Source organism: Carcharhinus amblyrhynchos, chromosome 2 (genome assembly GCF_965287045.1).
Source record: "Carcharhinus amblyrhynchos chromosome 2, sCarAmb.v2.hapA, whole genome shotgun sequence".
Taxonomy (NCBI): Eukaryota; Metazoa; Chordata; class Chondrichthyes; order Carcharhiniformes; family Carcharhinidae; genus Carcharhinus; species Carcharhinus amblyrhynchos.
This window is the reverse complement of record NC_137325.1, coordinates 33958211-33982743: the sequence shown is the minus strand read 5'-3', so window position 1 is coordinate 33982743 and position 24533 is coordinate 33958211. Positions and strand designations below refer to the sequence as shown.

The window sequence follows — 24533 nt, the reverse complement described above, 5'->3', positions numbered from 1 at the left end:
GGACTTTGACCCAGCAGTTGTGAAGGAATGGCAATATACTCTCAATTCAGGATGGTGGGTGGCTTGGAGTGGTATTTGCAGTGGTGTTGTTCCTATATCTGTTGCCCTTGTCTTTCCAGACGGTAGTGGTTTTAGGTTGGAGGGTGCTGCCTGAGGAACCTTGCTGAGTTCCTGCAATGCATCTGGCATCTTGTATATGGTACACACTGCTGCCACTGTTCGTCTGTAGTGGGAGGATTGAATCATTGTTGAAGGGGTAGCAATCGTCAAGCTGCTTTGCCCTGGATGGTGTCATGCTTCGTATGTGTTGTTGGTGCTGCAACCCAGGGGAGTATTCCATCACAATCCTGACTTGTGCCTTGCAGATGGTGGATAGGCTCAGGAGGTGAGTTGCTTACCGCAAGATTCCTTGCCACTGACTTGCTCTGGTAGCCACAGTATTTATATGGCTAGTCCAGTTCAGTTACTGGTCATCAGTAATCCCCCGGTTGTTGATAATGGAGGATTCAGCATTAGCAATGTCATTGAATGGCAAGGGACAATAATTAGATTATCTCTTGTTGGAGATTATCATTGCCTGGCATGAAGGTCACTTGCTAGTTTTCAGTCCAATTAGACACGAGCTGCTTTGGTATCTGAGGTGTCGAATTCTAGGCATCACACTTTCGGAAGTGAAAGATTAGAGCTAGCGCTGGTGGGATAGTGGTGAGCATAGCTGCCTTTCGCACAGTAGACCCAGGTTCAATTCCTGCTCGTAGCATTGATAATTCATTTAGAACCTTACCCGTGGCCTCCTGGACTTTAAACGGAGTGAGTAAAAACAGGGCAAAGGCAACATTTGACAGTAATAGAGATTTTTGGGCGGCACAGTAGCACAGTGGTTAGCACTGCTGCTTCACAGCTCCAGGGACCTGGGTTCGATTCCCGACTTGGGTCACTATCTGCGTGGAGTTTGCAAATTCTCCTGGGGTCTGCATGGGTTTTCTCTGGCTGCTCCGGTGTCCTCCCACAGTCCAAAGATGTGCGGGTTAGGTTGATTGGCCATGCTAAAAAATTGCCCCTTATGTCCTGAGATGTGTAGGTTAGAGGGATTAGTGGGTAAAATATGTAGGGACATGGTGGTAGGGCCTGGGTGGGATTGTGGTCGGTGCAGACTCGATGGGCCGAATGGCCTCTTTCTATACTGCAGAGATTCTATGATTTAGAGAAGGGCAGAAAAGATTTAAGAGAATAGTTGGATAGATTGAAGAGGCTGAAGCAGAAGTTGGAAGTTAGAGAAGGTTGAAGGAAGATTTGAAGGGTTTCATAATCAGACTGAATAGATGATGATGACAAATGATTCCCAATGGTGGAATCATCAAGAACCAAAAGACACTGATTAAGATAAATGATAAATGAACTGAAGGTAACATGAAGATTGATATAGTGGGTCCAGAGCATCTATAATGTGGCGGAGGCAGATCCAATTATTTCTTTCAAAAGAGAATTGAATAATCACCCAAAGAATAAAAGAAAGGGCCAGGGGAAAGGTGGAGGAGTGGGACTAGCTGAATTGCCAAGAGGCGGCAATGGACATGACAACCAAATGGCCTCTTTTTGTGCTGAGATCATTCTATGTTCAAAGGTTGGGAGCAGAAAAGCCAGCATTTGTAATTGCCATGTGTTGCAGCCAAACTATCGGGTGGGGACAGCATTGTCAGTGACTTTGAAGGAAACCATGGCATGAATATTTTTGCATTCTATAAGATGATATTTTGAGGTACAAGACCCTTCTAATTAAAAAAACCTTTGAGGTCTAAATTCTTAATTTCTAACACTCGGGTCCTCATTTGTGCTTCATCTACGTGGTATGAAAAACTAAAATTTATGAATCAAATACAATTTGGGGTGCCACGGTGGTTAGCACTGCTACCTCACAGCGCCAGGGACCTGGGTTCAATTCCAGACTCAGGGCATTGTTTGTGTGGAGTTTGCACGTTACCCCCGTGTCTGTGTGGGTTTCCTCCGGTTTCCTCCCACAGTCCAGATGATTGGCCATACTGTCAGGGGGGCTACAGGGTAAATACGTGGGGTTGCAAAAACAGCGCCTGTGTGGGATTGTGGTCGATGCAGACTCAATGGGCCAAATGGCCTCCTTCTGCATTGTAGGAATTCTATGATTCTATCAATTTATTTAGCAACATTTTACATATGCTTAGCACAAACAGCAAAAACATTGAAGTTTCTTATCTCTGAATATCCTAGGAGTTTGAGAGTGTTGCCTGCACGAGGTGATGTCTCTTGTTTCTCTGTCTTCGATGTGCTGTTGAACTGTGCCCTAAAGAATCATACCCCAGGCACCACAGTATAACTGCAATTTTCTACCTTTTATCCCTCCGTCTCTCATGCTCCTTCCCTTATTTGAGAACAATCCAAATTCATCTCTTCCGTTGGCTTAGAATACAAGTCATTTTGAGTCACCCTACTCATTTTATGAGTTATATGAGGCACGGCACTATCTCTTACATCCTTGCACCCCTCAACGGTTCACATTCCATTGCAAACAAATGCAACAACCTTTAGGTACTGATTACCAATGTATAAACAACATCCCATTCTCTTATCAACAACGTTTCATATCATTACCTCGGAAGATAAAGGTTTCCTCCTCCTACGTATAAAGTTGAGCAATTAAATGAATGAACGTTTTGTTTTAATATAAGCTGGGATCCTAAGTTCAAGCTGTTAAACTCAACCCTTTTAATTATTCTTTCAAATATAGCTGCTCCCTGGCCACTTAAGTCGTAAAACGTCTGCTTCTCACAAACAAAAGCTTTCCGGTAGAGAATCCCAAGCAGTGGAAATTCAAATGGGACCATTTAAAATGGTGAAGGAATAAATTGCATAGATGTTATATGCACTAAAAATTACTCAAATTATCAAAATTTTGCAATTTAGCTCTCTCCAGGATGCAGCTGGCAATATTTCCAACTTCTCCAAGTTCGATGAGAGAGGTCACTGACACTCTGTATGCAGAGAGCTGAACACATTTCTTTCTCTTTTGCCAAAGCAGGCAGAGGGACATGTGGTGTTACAAGATAGCAAGCTTCCACATCATACAGGGTGCTTCTGGCATGGAGAATGTGTGGGGAGCAATGGTGGTGAGGGCTGCAGGGATGTTTCATGTTTTATTCTTCATTTTTAATCTTTAATGCCAAATCCCCAAGGCATGCTTTTCCCTCGGCCCACCTCCACATCCAGCAGCCTCCTCAGTTCCTTTGACATTGCCAGCCCTAGGCCCCAGACCAAAAATCCAATGTCTAGGCAGCCATTTTTAAAGTGGGTTCACAGAGCTGGAAATTTTCCTGTCTATGCACTCGACCCAAGAATAAAAATCTGGGCCCAAATGTATTTGCTTAAAAGGTTTATTTGATGCAGCACCACAGTTTGTAAAAGCACAGAGATTAGGAAACGTCTGCAGTTGAACGTTCCAAAATTTTAATCCTAGCAGGTGGTAGTAAAGGCACTAACTTGAAGGATCACGAATAATTAATCTACACAATTATATTAAGGCACGAATTGGACAAAAAAAAAGCCCACAGGGTCCAAGAGTTCAGGGTGATTGAAAGCCCTGTTTGTTGGGGATTTAAAAATGAAAATTTGGTGCTTTTCACAGGATGTATTGAGCAGCTTCCTCTCAATAACATTTGATACTAGAATTGGAGCCTATAAAATCATATTTTACTGACAAAGTAGTGTTCAGTTGCACAGGTGGGAAACTTCAAGCCTGCTTTGAAGACTTGCATACAGCAGCTTATCTGTCCTAATACAAAGACAGAGGTTTCCCTCTCTGTCTTAATTCTATTCTAATGCTTCTTTTACCTCACCTCACTGATTCATCCCACCTCTTGCACACAGTTTGCTTTTGTTTACCATCCAGCTTAGGGCCAGAGTTGCCTAACACCAATGTTCCTCACTACTGGTGAAGCCAACTGCAATAAATCCAAGGACTACGAGCCCACCTCACCTTTCAGCACCATGTTGAACACTGGTCTAAAACACAATTCAGAATGGAAAGATAGAGGGAAGCAAGAGTTAAAGTTTATTTATTAGTCAGAGTATAAGTAGGCTTATATTAACATTGCAATGAAGTTCCTGTGAAAATTCCCCAATCGCCACACTCCAGCGCCTGTTTGGGTACACTGAGGAAGAATTTAGCATGGCCAATGCACCTAATCTGCATGTCTTTCGGACTGTGGGAGGAAACTGGAGCACCTGGAGGAAACCCATGCAGACAAGGGGAGAATGAGCAGACTCCACACAGACAGTGAACCAAGCCAGGAATCGAACCGGGTCCCTGACGCAGCAGTGCTAACCACTGTGCCATCATAAGAGAAGGTGATAAAGAAAAGAAATGAGAAAGGGTGAAAACCAAAGCATACAGAACTATTTCCATAACAGAAAATCACATTCAAAATTATCTTTAAACTTAACAGAAAAAGTTTTGGGTCATACTCATTTTGAATACCAATGGTTTGGCTTGGAATACAATTTTAATAGTCACTTTTACCACTATTTGTACACTTCCACAAAACTTTGTACTGCATAGTCACAAAAAACATTACAACCATTTGTAATCAGATAAACTTAAATGAAGATTCAATTACATAACAAAAGATTGTACTAAATTCTAAAAATCATTAACAACCAAGAATAACCTTGTTTGATTTTCCTAGACTCTGAACCAGTGTCAGTAAATGTATCGCAATGCAAAAAGCAGTACACCATTGGTTCATACTGTAGGTGCAGCTTAACATAGAGACAAGTTGCAAAACGTAAGAGGCCATTTGTATTTCAAAAGTTTGCAAAAAACTAGAAAGGTATCTCCACTGTTCCTTATGACTCACATAACCAACTGTCCCAAACATTTTGATTATGGGTCACACAATTTACCCAACCTAACACATGGCAGTGTCAATGCAGCCCAAGACACCCAGCAGAGGGATTTTCTAATCAGACATAAACGTACTGAACTCAAACTGAATTACATATATTTTATACATATTTCTGATAAGGATGGTAGTAGATGGAGTAACAAATCAGTCACTTCCCTCTGGATTAACAGAAAATGCATGATTGGATGATGTACTACTAAGGTTGGCAAGTGAAGTTCAGAGCTCAACTTGATCATGCTGGTACTCAGAGGACAATGGCAAGGGTAATGAATCTTCAAACCAACAGCTGTTATAAGGTCAATGAAACCAACTTGCATCAAACCTACACTGAAGTAGATTGGAGGGAGATGGGCGGGTTGTGTGTAACACAAATGGTTTGCCCAGTAAAGAAATGTTAGCCATTGCTCCACTGCACCTGAGTTGTAAAATTGTGAACTGAACATACAGAAAATGAATAGTCCATTTGGTCCAAAAGCTTGTATTGCACAGCTCTCCGAACGACAGAACAATTCACTGCCAGTAACATTTCCCTATTGCAGCTCGTAACATCTTTGTCTGTTGCGGAATAGGTGCAAGTGGGTCTGTAAACTGTATAAATGCTGCAGACAAAATAATTATATAAGCAATAGCACACAGGACTTTTCTTTTAAAATCACATTGTTTCAGATATAATGGGTGGGAATACTACATCCCCAGCGAGGTCAAATACTGTTCATAATTTGGCGAGTCCTGCCACTGTAACATTGCTGGCAGCCTCAAAAACCCAACTGCTACTTTATTAAGATATATGTCCTATCAAACTTGAAATAATATGTTCTGAACAGTTTCCCTGTTTTAAATTATCCCAAAATAATAGGTTCAGTCACGGTGCTAAATTTGTGGACCTCAGTGAGGTTGTGATTATACTTTGATGGGGGAAAGACAGCCAGGCCTTCTTGCCCTGATCAAAGTCCAACAATTCCTGGTGGAAAGTGCACCTATTTCAGCATGGGTGAGGACTGATCAGGCAGCAAATTTCAATTGATGAATTGCAATGTAGAAATATTTAAGTTTACTTAAAAGCTTCAAGCAAGTGATATTTGCTCATTGTAAACAGTTCTCTTCTTCTAACCCGTTATCTTCAATTAATAAGCATTATCACCCTTCTTTACTGGAATGTATTAAGCAAATACATTTATGTAAATCTGGTGTTCTACTGTCTGAACCTCTTTTCCTGGTTATTTAACTGGATGTTAAATTAGAATTTTCTAGAGTTTCACGTCTTGTAGCCTCATTCTACAACAGTCTGGTGGAGGCTTCTTCTCACACTAGTAATTATTTAAACAAGACTCTTTGAAAAATGTAGGGAGAACCAGGCAGTGACAATATACTGGCTAAGCCCACTCCAGACTGAACAGATTCAGAATTTAAATGAAGACAGGTTCATTTGTTAAAACAAGTGAGGAAAATTGCGCCGTGTTTTTCATGGAATATTTTAAAGTCACCATTTCTCATGGGCCGAAGGGCCTGTTTGTGCTGTAGTGTTCTATTCAAAGCAACTAGTTTTGAAATGTCGATCTTCATGAGGCTGTAGAGACCTGAAGTCAGGTCACTCTGATGGAGTGAGTTATGACGAGTGCCCTGAAATACATCAGGGAGAAGCTGAGTCTCAAACTACAAGGAGTGCAACTTCAAGAGGAGGAGAGTTTCTCCGATTCGTATAGACAATGTTGCAAACTAGGGAATCTCTATTACCAGCTTTAGTGTGGCTTCCCAATATTGGGCAGCACTGAAGTGGCTCTCGCGCCAGCCAAAGATGTTTGCCATCACTAATGTCATCAATGCAGCTCAGCTGAGAGTGACCAAAGTCAAAAATCTCCATGGCAGGGTGAAAATCGACAGTTCAAATTAAAAACACCAACACTTATGATGAGTCTGCTAGTTACTTCTATGCTTAAAAAAAGGTGAAAACAGGAAAAATATTCCAGTTGTGTAGATTGCAGCATTTTGATTGTCAAGTTTTAAGACTGTGGATTCAAACAATGTATCACATAATTTTAATGACAGCAGAGTTGGGTATTTGCATGAACAGTGTCTTGTGCGTGTATCTGGAACAGTTTTCAGTAGATTTTGGTTAAGATTCCTTATCATCTCCAAACTCGTTTTCTGTTAGGCAGCACATCGTCAATTTCTGAGTTTGCAAAGAGAAGAGACCTGAGTGGGAAGAAAAATAATCAGTGAGACAGCTACTTTTAATAGCAGGGTCTGAACTCAATCCTAGAAACACAATAAATTACTACATACATTAACTTCGTGTGATAGAATTGCTCTACAGCAGCTTTGCAAAACAGGCTCATGGTAAACGAACGATCTTTCAACCTGCAAAATTTTGTTTTCCATTAACTTGGGCAATATTGTCAAGATTTTTAATCTCAACCAAGTAAAAGGGATAGTTGCGCCCGAAAACATGCCTTCAAAAAGAATTTGAAATATTGTTTCGGGAATTCTTGTGAACAAAATGTCATGGTGGTTAGCAGTGCTGCCTCACAGCGCCAGAGACCCGGGTTCAATTCCTGGCTTGGTTCACTGTGTGGAGTTCTCCTTGTGTCTGCCTGAGTTCCCTCTGGGGGCTCCGGTTTCCTCCCACAATCCAAAAATGTGCGGGTTAGACTGATTGGCCATGCTAAATTGACCCTAGTTTCAGGTCATAAGCAGGGGTTCCGGGGATAGGGTGAGATTGTTGTCAGTGCAGGCTCGGCTGTTAGCCAAGCTCCGCACACATGAGGACGGCCTCAACCGGGATCTTGGGTTCATGTCACACTATCTGTAAGCCCCACAACTTGTCTGGGATTGCAAAATCTCACTAACTGTCCTGTCTTGAGACAATACACATCTCTTTAACCTGTGCTTAACCCTCTCTCTACTCATATTGTCTGTATCTTTAAGACTTGATTACCTGTAAAGACTCACATTTCAATCTTTATTTTGTAAATTGAGTTTGTGTCTTTATATGCCCTGTTTGTGAACAGAACTCCCACTCATCTGATGAAGGGGCAGCAAGCGCTCCGAAAGCTAGTGGCTTTTCCTACCAAATAAACCTGTTGGACTTTAGCCTGGTGTTGTGAGACTTCTTACTATGTTTACTCCCCCCAGTCCAATGCCAGCATCTCCACATCATTAACATCAATAGATTTGATCCTATTTCAGATTGAAGCAGACTCAGGGCCTACCTCCCTGCCCTACTGATAATTAAAAAAAAAGGCATTTTGTCATGGTTCAGCCAATGATCACCCAAGATCTGCCTTTAAGCAGAGAACTCAAGAAGAAGACAACAACCACAAATCATTATTGAATCTTGAATTGAATACAGGAGTTTGAACATTTTGTTGAAGTTGTACAAGACATTGGTAAGGTCACACTTGGAATACTGTGTGCAATTCTGGTCACTCTATTATAGAAAGGATATTATTAAACTAGAAAGTATGCAGAAAAGATTTACTAGGATGCTACCTGGACTTGATGGATTGAGAAATAAGGAGAGGCTGAATAGTCTGGGACTTTTTAGTGTAGGAGGCTGAGGGGTATCTGATAGAGGTCTATAAAATAATGAGGGCCACAGATCAGCTAGATAGTCAATATCTTTTCCCAAAGGTAGGAGAGTCTAAAACTAGAGAGCATAGGTTTAGGGTGAGAAGGGAGAGATACAAAAGTGTCCAGAGGGGCAATTTTTTCACACAGAGTGGTGAGTGTCTGGAACAAGCTACCAGAGGAATAGTAGAAGCAGATACAATTTTGTCTTTTAAAAAGCATTCAGATAGTTACATGGATACAATGGGTATAGAGGGATATGGGCCAAATGCGGGCAATTGGGCCTAGCTTACGGATTTTAAAAAAAAGGGCAGCATGGACAAGTTGGGCTGAAGGGCCTATTTCCATGCTGTAAACCTCTATGAATCTATGGCTCTATTATGGTGCAGAAGGATGCCTTTTGGCCTATTGTGCCTGGACTGGCTCTCCAAACGAGCATCATGACTTAGTGCCCTTCCCCTGCCTTTTCCCCATTCCCCTGTACGTTGTTTCTATTCAATCATCTAATGCCCTCTTGAATGCCTCAATTGAACCTACTTCCACCACACCTCCAGACAGAGCATTCAGTATACTACTCATTATGTGAAAATATTTTTCTCACATCACATTTGCTTCTTCTGCAAATCACTTTAAATTTGTACCCTCGCATAATTGATTCTTTTACAAGCAAGTACAGTTTCTCTCTATCTGCTCTGTCCAGCCCCCTCATGATTTTGAGCATTTCTATTAAATTTCCTGTTAAATGTCCAGTCCCAATGTATCCTCATAACTCATCTCTAGAAGTTTCTCATCTCTAGACTCATTTTTGACAGACTCTTCTGCACTCTCTCCAATGTGTTCACATCCTTCCAATGAATATGGCACTCTAAACTATACACAATATTCCAGCTGAGTTCTGTCCAATATCTTGCACAAGCTCAGCATAACCTCTGCTCTTGTACTCTGAGTATTAATGAAGCGCAATATATTCTATGCTTTATTAAATGCTCTCTCTACCTGTCCTGTCACCTTCAATTATCTATGCACATAACACCCAGATCCCTCTGCTCTTCACCCCCTTAAGAATTTTCCCCCTTAGTTTATATTGTCTCTCAATGTTCCTCCTACCAAAATTTATCACCTCACACTTCTCCGCATTGTAATTTATTTCCCATCTATACGGGCTCTCCACCAACTTGTCTATTTTCTTCTTAAGTTCTGTACTGTCCTCTTCACAGTTTACAATACTTCCAAGTTTTGTGTCATCCACCAACTTTGAAATTGTTCCCTGCACACATTAATCTAGGAAAAGCAAATACCAACTCCTGAGAAAACCATTACAAACCTTCCTCCAGCCCAAAAAAAATCTATTGATCATTACTCTCTGCTTGAAAGAAGAATTGAGATGTATGGGGATAGGATGGGAAAGTAGAATTGAGGTAGAAGATTAGCCACAATCTTATTGAATGGCAGAGCAGGCTTAAAAGGTCTTATGGCCTATTCCATGTGTTCTTATGAACGACAGCAGATGATCTTGTACTATACAGTCAGTCCTTGACTTTATGACATTCAAGTTATGACGAATGTCACTTACAATGTTTATAAATTGACACTCCATTTCAATTTTACAATGTCAGTTTCAACTTCATGATACCACGCCAAACATTCATACGTGCACACTGACATTCTGCACTGTTCATTTGTGTGACGGAACAGGTCTAACCATCTTTAATAGGTTGGGAACAAGTCTTTTATTCTATAGAGTTTTAATGCACTCGACTCACAGAAGTTTAAGGTTAAACAAACAACTGACAGTGATTGATGGCTTCATTATATCCCCACATTAACCAAGGAATGTGTGTTAAGGCATGCAAGCATCAACAGTCACCTCAGCAATCTGAGGGCAAGAGCTGAGAACATTTAAAACCGTCCAATGCTCCAGGATTGATTTTCTGTCTTGGTTCAGAAACCAATCCCCCATTTATACCAGGGTTCCTATGGGAAAATCGATCCCAACTTACCATGTTTTGACTTACAATGAGGAAACAATTGTGTTGTAAGTCTGAGGACTGTCTGTATGGGCAAACTAAAAGATTTATCTTTGGCTTCTTCCTTCCTCAGTACAGAAAACTGGGGATCATCTGTGACTAAACATCCCACACACATACAAAGCTATTTTAATCCAGCAATTACATATTCAAATCCAGATTCACTGTGCCAATAACCTGCATTCAGAAGTAGTCACATACAAATTCCAGTAAATGTGGCAATCCGCACACAAATTCCATTTCCTCTATTGTCCAAACATGGCAGATTCTCCCAATCAGGTGATACAATAGTACTACGATAACCAATAAAGGCACAATAGACACAAGGCTATTACGTAGAGATGGGAAGCTGTAAGTATATGTGGAACTTACGTAACAGATTTTCAAGACACTTGGGTCGCTCGTCTGATGGAAGGTATACACAGAGAAAGTAGACTGGAGCTCCTGACAGTGCAACGGCAATCCCAATTATGGAGTTAATGGTGTCACTGTAAAGGGGCATCACCACGAGAAACAAGCTGCACAGGCAGAACACAATCGGGAAAAACAAGCTGAGCTGGAAAAATAAAATTACAAATGATAGGTAATGAGAAGAGAAGCACATCATGTATTACACATAGCACATTTCTCCATTAGGTAATGCCTGGTGCTATTCTTTCTCACTTTGCGTTAATTTTGCAGAAAAAGAATTGTGCTAATATCCCCGATACCACTCTTCACCTTATGATTTCACAAGAAGATTTCATTTTAAATGACCAGTAAAAATGGAAAATCGTTCATGCCACTTTCCCATTTAGAAAAGATGCAGGAAAGAAACTAAAGAAGTCTAGACCAGTTATCCTAATACCTGTTGTCAGGCAATTATTAGAGTCTATAATTATGAACAAAGTGACTACATATCTCAAGAATTTTTAGCTGATCAGAGGTCAGTATGGAGTTGTAAAGATGGTCATACTTGAGAAATCTGATTGAATTTTTTGGAAAGATATTTAAAGTAGTGGGCAGGGGATTATCCACAGATATTATTTACATGGACTTCCAGCAAACATTTCTGATAAAGCCCCTCAAGAGCCCTTCATTAATTACAGTTGAAGTTCATGGGCATTACCATAATTAAGAAATGAGCCGAGCACCAAGAGACTTTGAAGAGTGCAGTAGAACAGAGGGATCTGGGAATACAGGTACAGGATTCCCTAAAAGTGACGTCACAGGTGGATAGGGTCATAAAGAGTGCTTTTGGTACACTGGCCGTTATAAATCGGAGTATCGAGTATAAAAGTTATGGTAAGGTTGTATAATGCATTGGTGAGGCCGAATTTAGAGTATTGTGTACAGTTTTGGTCACCTAATTACAGGAAGGATACTAATAAGGTTGAAAGAGCGCAGAGAAGGTTCACAAGCATGTTGCTGGGACTTGAGGAGCTGAGTTACAGAGAGGGATTGAATAGGTTAGGACTTTATTCTCTGGAGTGTAGAAGAATGAAGGGAGATTTGATAGAGGTGTACAAAGATTTTGATGGGTATAGATAGAGTGAATGCAAGCAGGCTTTTTCCACTGAGGCTAGGGGAGAAAAAACCAGAGGGCATGGGTTAAGGGTGAAAGGAGAAAAGTTTAAAGGGAATATTGGGGGGGGCTTCTTCATGCAGAGAGTGGTGGGAGTGTGGAATGAGCTACCAGATGAAGTGGTAAGTGTGGGCTCAGTTTTAACATTTAAGAAAAACTTGGACGGGTTCATGGATGAGAGGGGTGTGGAGGGATATGGTCCAAGTGCAGGTCAGTGGACTAGGCAAAAAATGGTTCGGCACAAACAAGAAGGGCCAAAAGGCCTGTTTCTGAGCTGTAATTTTCTATGGTTCTATGGACAGGAAGTAGCGATAATGGGCAAGTGCTCTCTTTCACAGGACTTGTCTAGTGACATCCAACAAGGATCGATGTTCACTAATGACTGGGATAGAAAACCAGATATTCAGTTTCGTGAATGACACAATTAATGACATTGTAAACCGGGTAAATGGAAGGATAAAAGAAAATAAATACACTGAATGGCTAAACTATGATGAATGGATTGCAATCCAGGCAAATGTCAGGTCATCTAAAAATGATGGAGAAGAATATTTTCCAAGCGGGGATGAGAAACTAGAAACAACAGTGATCCTTAGAAACCACCTTCAGCCAACAGTGGGAGACAGTGGCAGAGTAATATTATCACTAGACTGGTAATCCAGAGACCCTCTGGGAACCTGGGACTTGAATACCAACATGGCAGATGGTGAAATTTGAATTCAGTAACAAAATCTGGAATTACAAGCCTAATGGTGGCCATGAAACCATTGCCAACTGTCATAAAAACCCACCTGGTTCACTAATGTCCTGTTGGGAAGGAAATCTGACATCCTTACCTGTTACCTGGGCCAGCAACACCCACATCCCATGAGCAAATGAAAAAAATAGTTGAGGATCTTCCTCAACATTTTCCTGAGATTATAAATGTGTGTGTAGTGCCGAAGACCTGTGCTCCAAAACTAGCCAAGCTGTTACTGTATCCCTAAAATATTACCTCATAAATCTTCCCTCTATCATAAGATCTGAAGTGTGGCTGTTTGCTAAGGATTGCAGTGTCCAGTTCCAACTGCAATTCAGAGAAAATGAAATGCTTCATTCTTACATGCAGCAATCCCTGGACAACACTCATGTTTTAGCTGATAAATAACACCACGCAAACTGACAAGTGTATCCTAGAGGTTGATTACATAAAGTACATAGAGTGTGTATGCATGACATTCTCTAAGAATGAATCAGGGAATAGAGTATTTTAGGTTATGTGTAATGAGACAGGATTAACTAATGGCCTCTTCATAAAGAATCCTTTAAGTATCAATAATCATAAAATAATAGAATTTTATATTCCGTTTGAGAGAGGAAAATGTGGGTCTAAAACTAGTGTTTTAACATTAAAGGCAATCACAAGGGTATGAAGACGGATTTGATTTGAAGTGGAATAGGAAAATGGATTAAAAGGTAAGACACTAGAAAAGCAGGAGCAGACATTTAATGAGATATTTCATAACTCTCAACAGATTTATTGATTGGGAAATAAAGGGTGAGATTCTCTGGCCTCCCAGCCACCTGTTTCCCACCGCAGGAGGTGGCGCATTGTTTGCCAGCGGCTGGATTCTCTGGCCCTGCCACTGTCAGTGGAAATTCCCATTAACGTCACCCCAAGCCAGCGGGAAACCCGCAGGCGGGGGTGTGCTGCTGACGGGCCTGGAGAATCCTGCCGGTGTGACCGGCTGGAGAATTCTGGCCAAAGATTCCACAAAAAGCATGTGCCATCTGTGGCTATCTAAAGGATGGTATCAAATAGAAACAAAGGAACTAAATGCTCCAACGCTTAGTGGTGGCCGAAAGGATTGGGAACATTTTAGAAACCAAAGGATGACTCAAAGAGACTAAAGAGAAATTGGAGTGTAAGAGAAAATAGGAAGACGTTAAAAAAAGACAGCCTCTATAGATGTGGGAAAAGGAGAAGAGCAGCTAAAGTGGGCATTGATCCATTAGAAGATGGGAAAAGGAAATTAATAGTAAGAAAGAAGGAAATGACAGATTTTTTTAAAAAGCATTTTCTATCTGTTTCTGCAGTGGAAGTCATAAAAAGCATCCCACAAATAGTAGAAAAGCACTGAACAGAATGGAGAGAGGAATGTCGAACAATCATGATCACTAGAGAAAAAGTATTAGAAAAACTAATGGGGCTAAAGGCTAACATTCCCCGGACATAATGGCCTGCAAGCTCGGGTCTTTAAATAAATGGTTGAGGAGATAGTGGATGCAATTGGTGTAATCTTCCAAATTCTCTGAATTCTGGAAAGGTGCAAATATAACATTACTATTCCAGAAAAGAGGGAGACAAGCCATTGGGAAAATGCTAGAATCCATTATTAAGGAAGTAGTAGAAAATTTAGAAAATGATCATGCAATTAAACAGAGTTAACATGATATGGTGAAAGGGAAATCATGTTTGAAGAAATTAAAGCATTTTTGAGAAACTAACAAACAGGATTGATAAAAGGGATACTGTTTGGGATTCCAAAAAACATTTGATAAGGTGCCACATAAGAGGCAACACAGAGAAGAGCTCAGAAATTAGGGTGATATATTAACACGAATGCAGAACTGGGGGGGCTAACAGAAGGGAGAGAGTCAGATAATTTTCAATTTGGTGACCTTTAATAGAGTGCCGCAGGACTCTGGATGAATCCAGCATCTGGATTTAATGGAAAAATGAGATATCATTATGCTGGATGGTAGAATGCAAATGGCTGAGGTGAATGTCAGGGATTATTATTGATGTCTGTATATTAAATGTAATTGATTTTAAACTAATGTAAGGTGGAAATGATTGACAGGAAAAGCTTTAATTGATCTGCTTTTGATTGTATATGTTTTATTAAATCGGTGAGGTTCTGTTGTTCTATCTTAGATCACCCTTTGGTGATCTTTCAGCTGTTTGTTTTTCTTTTAAATAAATGCTATGCCTTTATATTTACCTTGTGAGTTTTGTATTGTCTACAGTTAAGACAGTCCAGTCAACTCGATTTACCCCAACAGTAATATGGATGGGTTAAGTGAGTGGACAAAGATTTGGTGGATGCCGTATAATGTGGGCAAATGTGAGGTTATCCACTTGGCAAAAACAGAAAAGCAAATTATCATTTAATTAGAGAAAGAGAGAGAGAGAGCAGAATGCTGCAGCACAGATAGATCTGCGCGTCCTCGAGCAGGAATCACAAGAAGTTAGCATGCAGGCATAGCAACTAATTTGGAAAACAAATTGTATTTTGGCCTTTATTATAGGGGAATGGCGTCTATAGGGAAAACTTGCTGCAACTGTACATGGAAGGACATTGGTGAGACCACACCTAGAATACTGTGTACAGATTGGAAGGATATACTTGCAGAGTACTGTGTGTAGATTAGAAGGATATACTTGCATAGGTGTTCACTAGGTTCACTAAGTTGATACCTGGAATGAAGAGCTTATCTTATGAGGAAAGATTGAGCACGTTAGACCTACACTCACTGGAAATGAGAAGAATGAGGGATGATTTTATTGAAACATAAAAGATTCCAAGGGGACATGAGAAAGTGGATGTTGAAAGGATGTTTTCCCTCATGGGGGAATCTATAACTGGGGACGCTGTTTAAAAATAAGCAATCTCCCATTTAAAAGAGATAAAATCGTTAATCTTTGGACTTCTCCTTCACAGAGAGCAGTGGATGTGGCTCATTAAATACCTTCAAGGCAGAGTTTTGATTTACAGAAAGTCAAGGGTAATGGGGGGGAGGAGCACAGAAACTGGAGTCATAGAATTAAGGCCACAATCAGATCAGCCATAACTTTACTGAATGGTGGAGCGAGTTTGATGGGCCAAATGGCATATTCCTGTCCTATTTCTTATGATCTTATGTGCAAGACAATGACCAACTTCATTCAATAAGTGGGAGGCTCACAACCTCTCCTCAATACTCAATCGCATTACAATCATGAAGATCCCCCCCATCATCATCCTGAGGCTGACACTGTCCAGAATCATAAGTGCTACACAGACTAAAGCCTGTTGGAGGCTAGATATTATTTGGCGAGTATCTCATCTCTTGAATTTACAAAATCTCTCCACAACCTACAAGAAATATTGAGGATGTAATACTCGCATAGATTTGATAGTTAATGGTGAACTGACCATCTCCTGACAATATGCAATGCAACATTGGCAGTATCTGGGTAGACTCATTTGTGGGTATGCCGGCGTTGGACTGGCGTAAACACAGTAAAAAGTCTGACAACACCAGGTTTTAGTCCAACCGATTTATTTGATAATACTCACAAGCTTTCGAGGTTTCCCGCTTCGTCAGGTGAATGGAGAGTTCTGGCCTCAGACAGAGCATGTAAAGCACAGACCTGTGCTTTATATGCTCTGTCTGAGGCCAGAACTCTCCATTCACCTGACGAAGCGGGAAACCTCGAAAGCTTGTGAGTATTATCAAATAAATCGGTTGGACTAAAACCTGGTGTTGTCAGACTTTTTACTGTGTAGACTCATTTGGACAGTTACAAGTGAACATTGTTATGTTTGGGAACAAAACCTCTTGCCGCAGTTACAATGTAATAATGATGGTCTCTCTGAACAGTCCTTCTACTGGACAGGTATAATGTATTACAGGCAATATTTGGAGCAGACTTTCTTCAGCTCAGTAACAATGAAATATAGGGTGTACCTGGGAACAACTTCCTGCCACTCCCTCTGCACACAGCCCATCTCACAGATGGAACAAATCCATCGTGTCCTAAACAGATAAGAGTTCTGACGAAAGGCCAGTGACCTGAAACAGAGTGGGATTTTGCGGCATTGCTCAACCCAATTTTGCGGTCTGGGTCGACCTAGGTTGTAAAATCCCGCCCGAGGTCAATGGACATTTCCATTGTCCACCCTAACCCGCTCCTACTCTGTGGCAGTGGGGCAGTAGAATTCCAGCAATTAACTCCGTTTCTCTCCCCACTGATACTATCTGACATGCTGGGCATTTCCAGCAGTTTCTGTTTTTATTCCATATTTCCAGTATCCACAATATTTCAATTTTGCGAGAGATTTCTTTCGTAGCCAGCACCATTTTCATTGATGTCCTTACCTTTAAGGGTCTTGGCATGTCAGGGAACTTCCATCTTAGATAAATCTGGCTGGCAACCGATAGGCCAATGAACAGCCAATAGTTAAAACTGAAGTAATTAATGAGGTTATAAATGTCTTCCACGCAGAGATAGATTAGAGCCATCCCTCCCTGAATAACAAAACCAAACACCAGGATAGTCAATATAAAAAGAACAAACAGAACGTATCAATTAGTCTGCTACAGTTGATAATTTTATATTACATGACGTACTTTCCTCTGGTGTAATGCACTACAGAGCAATAAAGCACATTGACAAAGTGGGTGGAACGTGGAAAGTCTGCTAGTTTTCCAATTTGCGTACTATTCTTTGTTTGTTAGCACGTAGCTTGCTGTATGAAAATCGCTAACGAATGCACAGGTTACCTTTAAATAGCTGGCATTGTCACTTGGGAATTTAAATAATGGGTGACCAGGGTTGCATGTGAGTGTAAAGGATCTCCTAGTAAATAGTAATAGCCATGCAAATAGTAAAACCACGGCAACCTGTAATCCTCCTTCTGGTAAATTTTCTATCTCAACAAAGGGATCAAAAGCAAATGTTCAATAAAGGCCCAATTCACTCCCAGAGGGAAGAAGGATCTATTAGAATTCATCCAAAACAGCTTCTGATTAAGGTGCAAAAGCTGTTCAGAGAGTAACACAGACAGAAGTCTGGAGCATTGCTCAGTCACATCAGGATTGGGAGAAAACATGCAGAAAAAATTCATCATCATGGATAGAGTGAGGCCACCACAACTGTGTGTCTCAGCTACCAGGATTGCAGATTCAACCTAAACTTTAACTTGCTAAAAGCTTTAGGCTCGATCCTACCAACCTATCACGTCACACTCCAACTGCAGCGGTCGGATAATTTGGCACTCAGCCAAATCCCCGTTCACTACAGCGGGATGGGAAAATCCCGCTGGCGAGAATGGCCGTAATGTTCAGCCTTCAGATCCACATTGTATCAGATAACCACTGATGCTACTGCCTCCCCAACTCACCCCAACTACTGCCCTGGAAACAAGTACAAACAAAGCAGATACTAGAATTATGGCTCTCTACAATTTTGTCTCTCGTTAATACCGAGTTAATATTCTTAATGGGTCTGCAAGATTGGGGGAATAGCATTAGAATGGTGGACAGATGGCAAAGAAAGAGGTGGAACAAAGGGACAGAGAACAAGACAAAAAGCCTTATGACTAAATCTCATGATGGTAATCACCAGGGGCTGGGATTTTGCTAACAGGGTGGGTAGCTTCAGTCAGGAACTGCCCAATCCATCAGAGCCCCATCGTGCAATTTTCACTCCAGATATGTGGGGACTGGATTGAGTCAGGCCCACTGACCCTGGAAACAGATCAGAGGTGGCATGGCTGAGTGAGTATCAAGGTAGGCCGATTAGAAGGCCTCGTCAAAATTTTAAAAGTTGTTAGGCCCATTAGTTGTCACATCCTTTCATCCATCCCCTCCATGCTCACTCAGAGTAAGCACCATATACAGAACCAGCGAACCTTATAATAACAATCCTGAAATGCTGAGGGAAATAAAAACACCAATTCAGAATCTGCTTTGAATCAAACCGCTATTCTCACAACCCTATAAATCTGTCATCCAGACAGGACGATTTTAAAGTATCAGTAACTGTGTCTTTTCATCACTTCACATTTGTTAATCTTGTCCAAATAAACATAGGCATTGACAAAATAGAACAAAGAAGGAACTTAGTATAACTTCAGAAAGATGTCAGTCAAAGCAAGCACGCCACTTGCACCTGTTAGAATAGAAACCCAGCTGAACTGATCTATATGAGACTTGGAGCTCAGTCAAGCATTCAAAATGAGGTCTTCTGGTAATTTTATACACAGAAATAGATGAACAGACATATGTTTTTTAAATAGGCTTATTATGAATGCTTGGCTGAACTCAAACTCACAAATGGATTAGCTTGGGTTTGTTTACATAGGTTGAAGGGAGGTGTTAGCTTTGACTGATCAACATCTTTATGAGGTTATAATACATTATTCTTTGATTTATTTTGTCAATTCTTGTCTATTAGAAAACAATTAAAAGGTATGAAGTGAGAGAAAGCTTGTGTTATTGATGCTCTGAATAGCTTTGTCTGACTGACACTCATATATGCTGCATATGGAGGGGGCATAGGAATGGTATGGGCGGTAGAGACAGGGAGGTAAGACCTAGCTACCTTCCTAAAGGTTCCAAATCCAGACTATAGTTGGCAACTCCTCTGTAGGAGTGTGAACCATGAGTCATCCAGAAGCTGACCTGACCCCACAGAAATTGTGTATGAGATGCCGAGCCTCACAATGGAGCCACTCAGGTTGTGAGTGCAGGGTGCAGGCTAGTTAACCCACACTCTTATCCTGTATGGTTAGAAATCCCAGAAATCGGGTCCTGCCTCCAAAGTCAGTCCAACTCCATGAAAATCTGGGCTCAAAACATCGCATTCGCAAGGTCCACTGCATCAAGCAATTGTGGGCAGCAGGACATCTATATCCCTTTCTCTGTCAGAATCCCTCTGAACTCGGTAGTGAGACCGCATAGGACAAAAACTTTGATTTACTCAATTTCAGTTTCTATCTGCTCTTTATTGCTATTACCACATTCAACAGTTGGGTAGCTTCAAGCAAGTTTCACTCACATTTAAGAATATTGTTCAAAATGAAAAATCATTTCACTTACATTAAAACAAAGGGCTGGGATCGGGGTGTATCTAAAAACGTGGATCATACACAGCACATTGGGTAGATGGCCTTCACGTGAAGCAACAAAGTATAGCCTGTAGTACAATAATTTAGAAGGGCATTATAACACACTACAAATGTAAGCATAACTACAACATACTGACCTACTTAATCATCCAGCACAAACCCACGTACAGAAAATTGCAATTCAGGAAGCAGCGTTTTAAACACAGTTCCGAATTTCACATCCCTAACTAGTGCACAGTCCATCTGTAATGTCAAACAAAATACAAAAATATTTAATCAAATATTTCACCCCTAATAACTTAGAGTAAAAATGAATAAACTTTTAATTATGTGATGTATTTCAGAATGTTAGGATGCTCCAAAGCATTCCACAGAATCCTACAGTACAGAAAGAGGCCCTTCAGCCCATCGAGTCTGCACTGAACACAATCCCACCCAGGCCCTACCCACATATCCCTACATATTATGCCCACTAACCTCTCTAACTTATGCATCCCTGGACACTAAGGGGCAATTTCTTAGCATGGCCAATCAACCTATCCCGCACATCTTTGGACTGTGGGAGGAAACTGGAGCACCTGGAGGAAACCCACGCAGACATGAGGAGAATGTGCAAACTCCACACAGTGACCCAAGCCAGGAATCGAACCCAGGGCACTGGAGCTGTGAAGCAGCAGTGCTAACCACTGTGCTACCATGCCACCCAATACTTGAAACCCAATACTCTACAGCCTAATACTTGAAAAACGAGTGTTAGATATTTGGAGCAGCCAGTTTCCATCGCATTGATGTCTGTATTAAATAGGATATTCATTTTGTCAGTTCCTGTTCCCATCACAAAATAGTGTTCCCACCTCCTAATCTTTTATTTTACCTTCCAACATGGCTACTCATCAATGCTTAGCTGGAGGGCCAGAGATCTACTCAATCACCACCCCCACGCACTGCAGGAGTACAGGAGAAATCATTTAGCCTGGCCACTTAGTTTGGTCAGAGATTAGCAGTGGGAATAGAACAAACAGCATGGGCACCATCCTCTTCCAATTCTCACTAACCCTCCCTCAGAGAGATCCCAGCCTCATAACACCTCAAATTTAAATGTTTTACCCTCATGTTTAAAACCTTCTTGACTTCATTGCTCATTCCATCCGTACAACTCTTCCCAAACTTTGCATTTCTCCAGCTCAGGTCTCCTGTACATTGCTTACTGCCTTTGCCATACCACAGGCCACCATTTAAGCTTAATACTCAGAATTTGATTTATTATTGTCACATGTATTAGTATACAGTGAAAAGTATGTTTCTTGCATGCTATACAAAGCATACCGTTCATAGGGAAGGAAAGGGATGAGTACAGAACGTAGTATTACAGTCATAGATAGGGTGTATAGAAAGATCAACTTAATGCAAGGCAGGTCCATTCAAAAGTTTGACGGCAGCAGGGAAGGAACTCTTTTTGAGTCGGTTGGTACATGTCCTCAGAATTTGTATTTTTTTCCCGACAGAAAAAGGTGGGAGAGAGTATGTCTTGGGTGCATGTCTTCCTTATGCTGGCTGCTTTTCCAAGGTAGCGGAAAGTGTAGACAGAAACAACGGGTAGGAGGCTGGTTTGAGTGATGAAGCAGGCTTTGTTCATGACCCTTTGTAGTTTCTTGCATAATACCTCCACCACTCTCTCTTCCTTTGTGACCCTCTTTGAAGTCCACCTCTTTAACCAAAGTATTTTGTGACCCTTTCCTATTTTCCCATTTGGTTCAGTGCTCATTTTTATTTGTTTTTGCTTTGGCAGAGCATAACATTTTTCAAAGGTGCTGGATAAATGCACATTGTTATAATATTTTCCTGTCTCAAATACCTAATTTGATTTTACACCAGCACAAGAGGTTTCCTGGATACATCCAATGTGCATTCTGAAATGCTACTCATAGCTCCAATCCCAAATCCTCTCTCTGCTCCACTGCCCCAGAAATAAACTCATTTGAATGCTGCACAACTGAGTGACATAAATCTACTGGTTAATAATAAGAACATAAGAACATAAGAAATAGGAGCAGGAGTAGGCCATCTGGCCCTTCGAGCCTGCCCCGCCATTCAATAAGATCATGGCTGATCTGTCGTGGCTCAGTTCCACTTTCCGGCCCTAAGGCTGACTTATAGTCAATAAATAGGAGTCTGACTCCTATAGGACTTCTACTTATTGACTACAGCTCAGCCTTTAACACTATTATTCCCACGGAACTCATCTCCAAATTCTGTGGCCGGGGCCTCAGCACCTCCCTCCGAACTAGATCCTGAACTTCCTAACTCACAGACCACAATCAGTAAGGATAGGCAACAACACTTCCTCCACGATCATTCTCAACACCGGTGCCCAAAAGGCTGTGTTCTCAGCTCCCTACTGTACTCCTTATACACCTACGACTGTGCAGCCAAATTCCTCTCCAATTCAGTTTTCAAGTTTGCTGATGACACAGTAGTGGGTCGAATCTCAAACATTGCCAAGACAGAGTACAGAAATGAGATAAAAAAATCTGGTGACCTGGTGCAGCAACAATAATCTCCCCCTCGATGTCAACAAAACGAAGGAGGCTGTCATCGACTTCAGGAAGCATAAAGGAGAACATGCCCCTGTCTACATCAATGGGGATGAAGTAGAAAGGGTCGAGAACTTCAAGCTTTCAGGTGTCCAGATCATCAACAACCTGTCCTGGTCCCCCCATGCTGACACTATAATTAAGGAAGCCCACCAACACCCCTACTTTCTCAGAAGACTAAGGAAATTTGGCATGTCAGCTATGACTCTCACCAACTTTTACTGATGCACCATAGAAAGCATTCTTTCTGGTTGTATTACAGCTTGGTATGACTCCTGCTTTGCCCAAGACCACAAGGAACTACACAAGGGTTGGATGGAGCCCAATCCATCATGCAAAACAGCCTCCCATCCACTGACACTGTCTACACTTCCCGCTGCCTTGGCAAAGCAGCCAGTATAATTAAGGACCCCATGCACCCCGGACATTTTCTCTTCCACCTTCTTCCATTGGGAAAAAGATACAAAAGTCTGAGGTCATGTACCAAACGACTCAGGAACAGCTTCTTCCCTGCTGCTGTCAGACTTTCAAATGGACTTACCTTGCATTAAGTTGATCTTTCTCTACACCCTCGCTATGACTATAACATACATTCTGCACTCTCTCATTTCCTTCTCTGTAAACGGTTTTGTTTTGTCTGTATAGCGCACAAGAAACAATACTTTTTACTGTATGTTAATACATGTGACAAATCAAAAAAGGTTGGGACCACTGGAACTGAATTGTCATTATGCCTGCAGTGGTACTGTACAGATCCTATACCACTGTCATTAACAGTCCCAGAACATACAAGACACAGCCATACCGAGATCTTCAACTGTGTGAGAGATGGAAAACTGAGTATTTTCTGTTATAATATAACCAATGGTAACATGCTGCCAGGGTCAGCTGACCAAGTATAAATAAAAACCATGTGGGAATTGTGAGGAGCTTGTACAGCCCAGGATGTGGCCCCAAGCATTGGAGTAATGAAGTTTCTTTTCCTTTGATTTCCTTCCTGAAGTTAGTTCTTTTATTGCTTGCAACTGAAGTATTCCTACTGCCGAAGGAACATTTGCTTGGAATTAAGTTACACAAAGGGTATAACAAAATGTCTGAAATACACTTGTGAATCATATGTTATAAGGTTTTAAGAAATATAGTAGTCAGATGGGCAGCATGATGGCACAGTGGTTAGCACTACTGTCTCGCTGTGCCAAAGACACGGGTTCAATTCCAGCCTTGCACATTTTTTGCATGTCTACGTGGGTTTCTTCTGGATGTTCCGACTTCCTCCCACAGTCCAAAGATGTGCAGCTTAGATGGATTGGCCACACTAAATTGTCTCTTAGTTCCAAAGATGTGCAGATTAGGGGTAAATGTGTGGGGTTACGGAGGTGGGGTTGTAAGATGCTTTTGCAGAGAGTTGTTATAGACGTGATGGGTCAAATGGCTTCCTTCTGCACTGGAGGGATTCTATAAATACTTCAAGAAAGCCAAATATACTGTTTGGATAAAATATCCAAGTTAATTTTATTATTGTACATATAACAGTAATAAAGCCAGACCAGAGAAAGTGAATTTATCCAGGTGTTCTTTTAGTGTTAACTTTCTGTTCCTTACTCAGCAGTGGAATGTGTGGGTCATTTGACCAAACTGACATCAGATGGAGAATAATCATCAGTTCAGTTCATTAACCAATTCTGCTTTGTTTATGAGAAAATCAACTTCTGACCTTAAACACTGCATGGTGCATCTAAAGCACTCATTAAACCGAATCAATCTCATAATCATTGAGATGCAACCTTGTAATTCAGACATTTTAAGATATACTGCAAATACACAGCCAGTGGGAGGGAGACACATTTATGGTGAGTTTGGTACCAGGTTGTGGGGCTGGGGGGGGTGCTGCAGAAGAATAGTGAGTGGGCCCCCCACCATCCTCCATCACTGCCCTGAATTTACTCACAGTGGAAAGGTTCATGGATGGT

General features: G+C 41.2%; 1 protein-coding gene across 2 annotated transcripts in view; it reads right to left on the bottom strand.

Moving 5' to 3' along the window:
* Window positions 1-3908: 3908 nt before the first annotated feature.
* Window positions 3909-24533, bottom strand: part of LOC145353516 (Y+L amino acid transporter 2-like) — a 102619-nt gene continuing 81994 nt past the window's right edge. For both annotated transcript variants that reach the window (XM_080204335.1, XM_080204328.1), the window contains exons 7-10: window positions 19941-20037; window positions 17217-17366; window positions 10901-11084; window positions 3909-7127 (exon numbers count right to left, since the gene is read on the bottom strand). In XM_080204335.1, coding sequence (XP_080060461.1) covers window positions 7048-7127; window positions 10901-11084; window positions 17217-17366; window positions 19941-20037 — 511 coding nt within the window. In that variant the 3' untranslated portion in view covers window positions 3909-7047. The remainder of the gene's footprint in view (window positions 7128-10900; window positions 11085-17216; window positions 17367-19940; window positions 20038-24533) is intronic.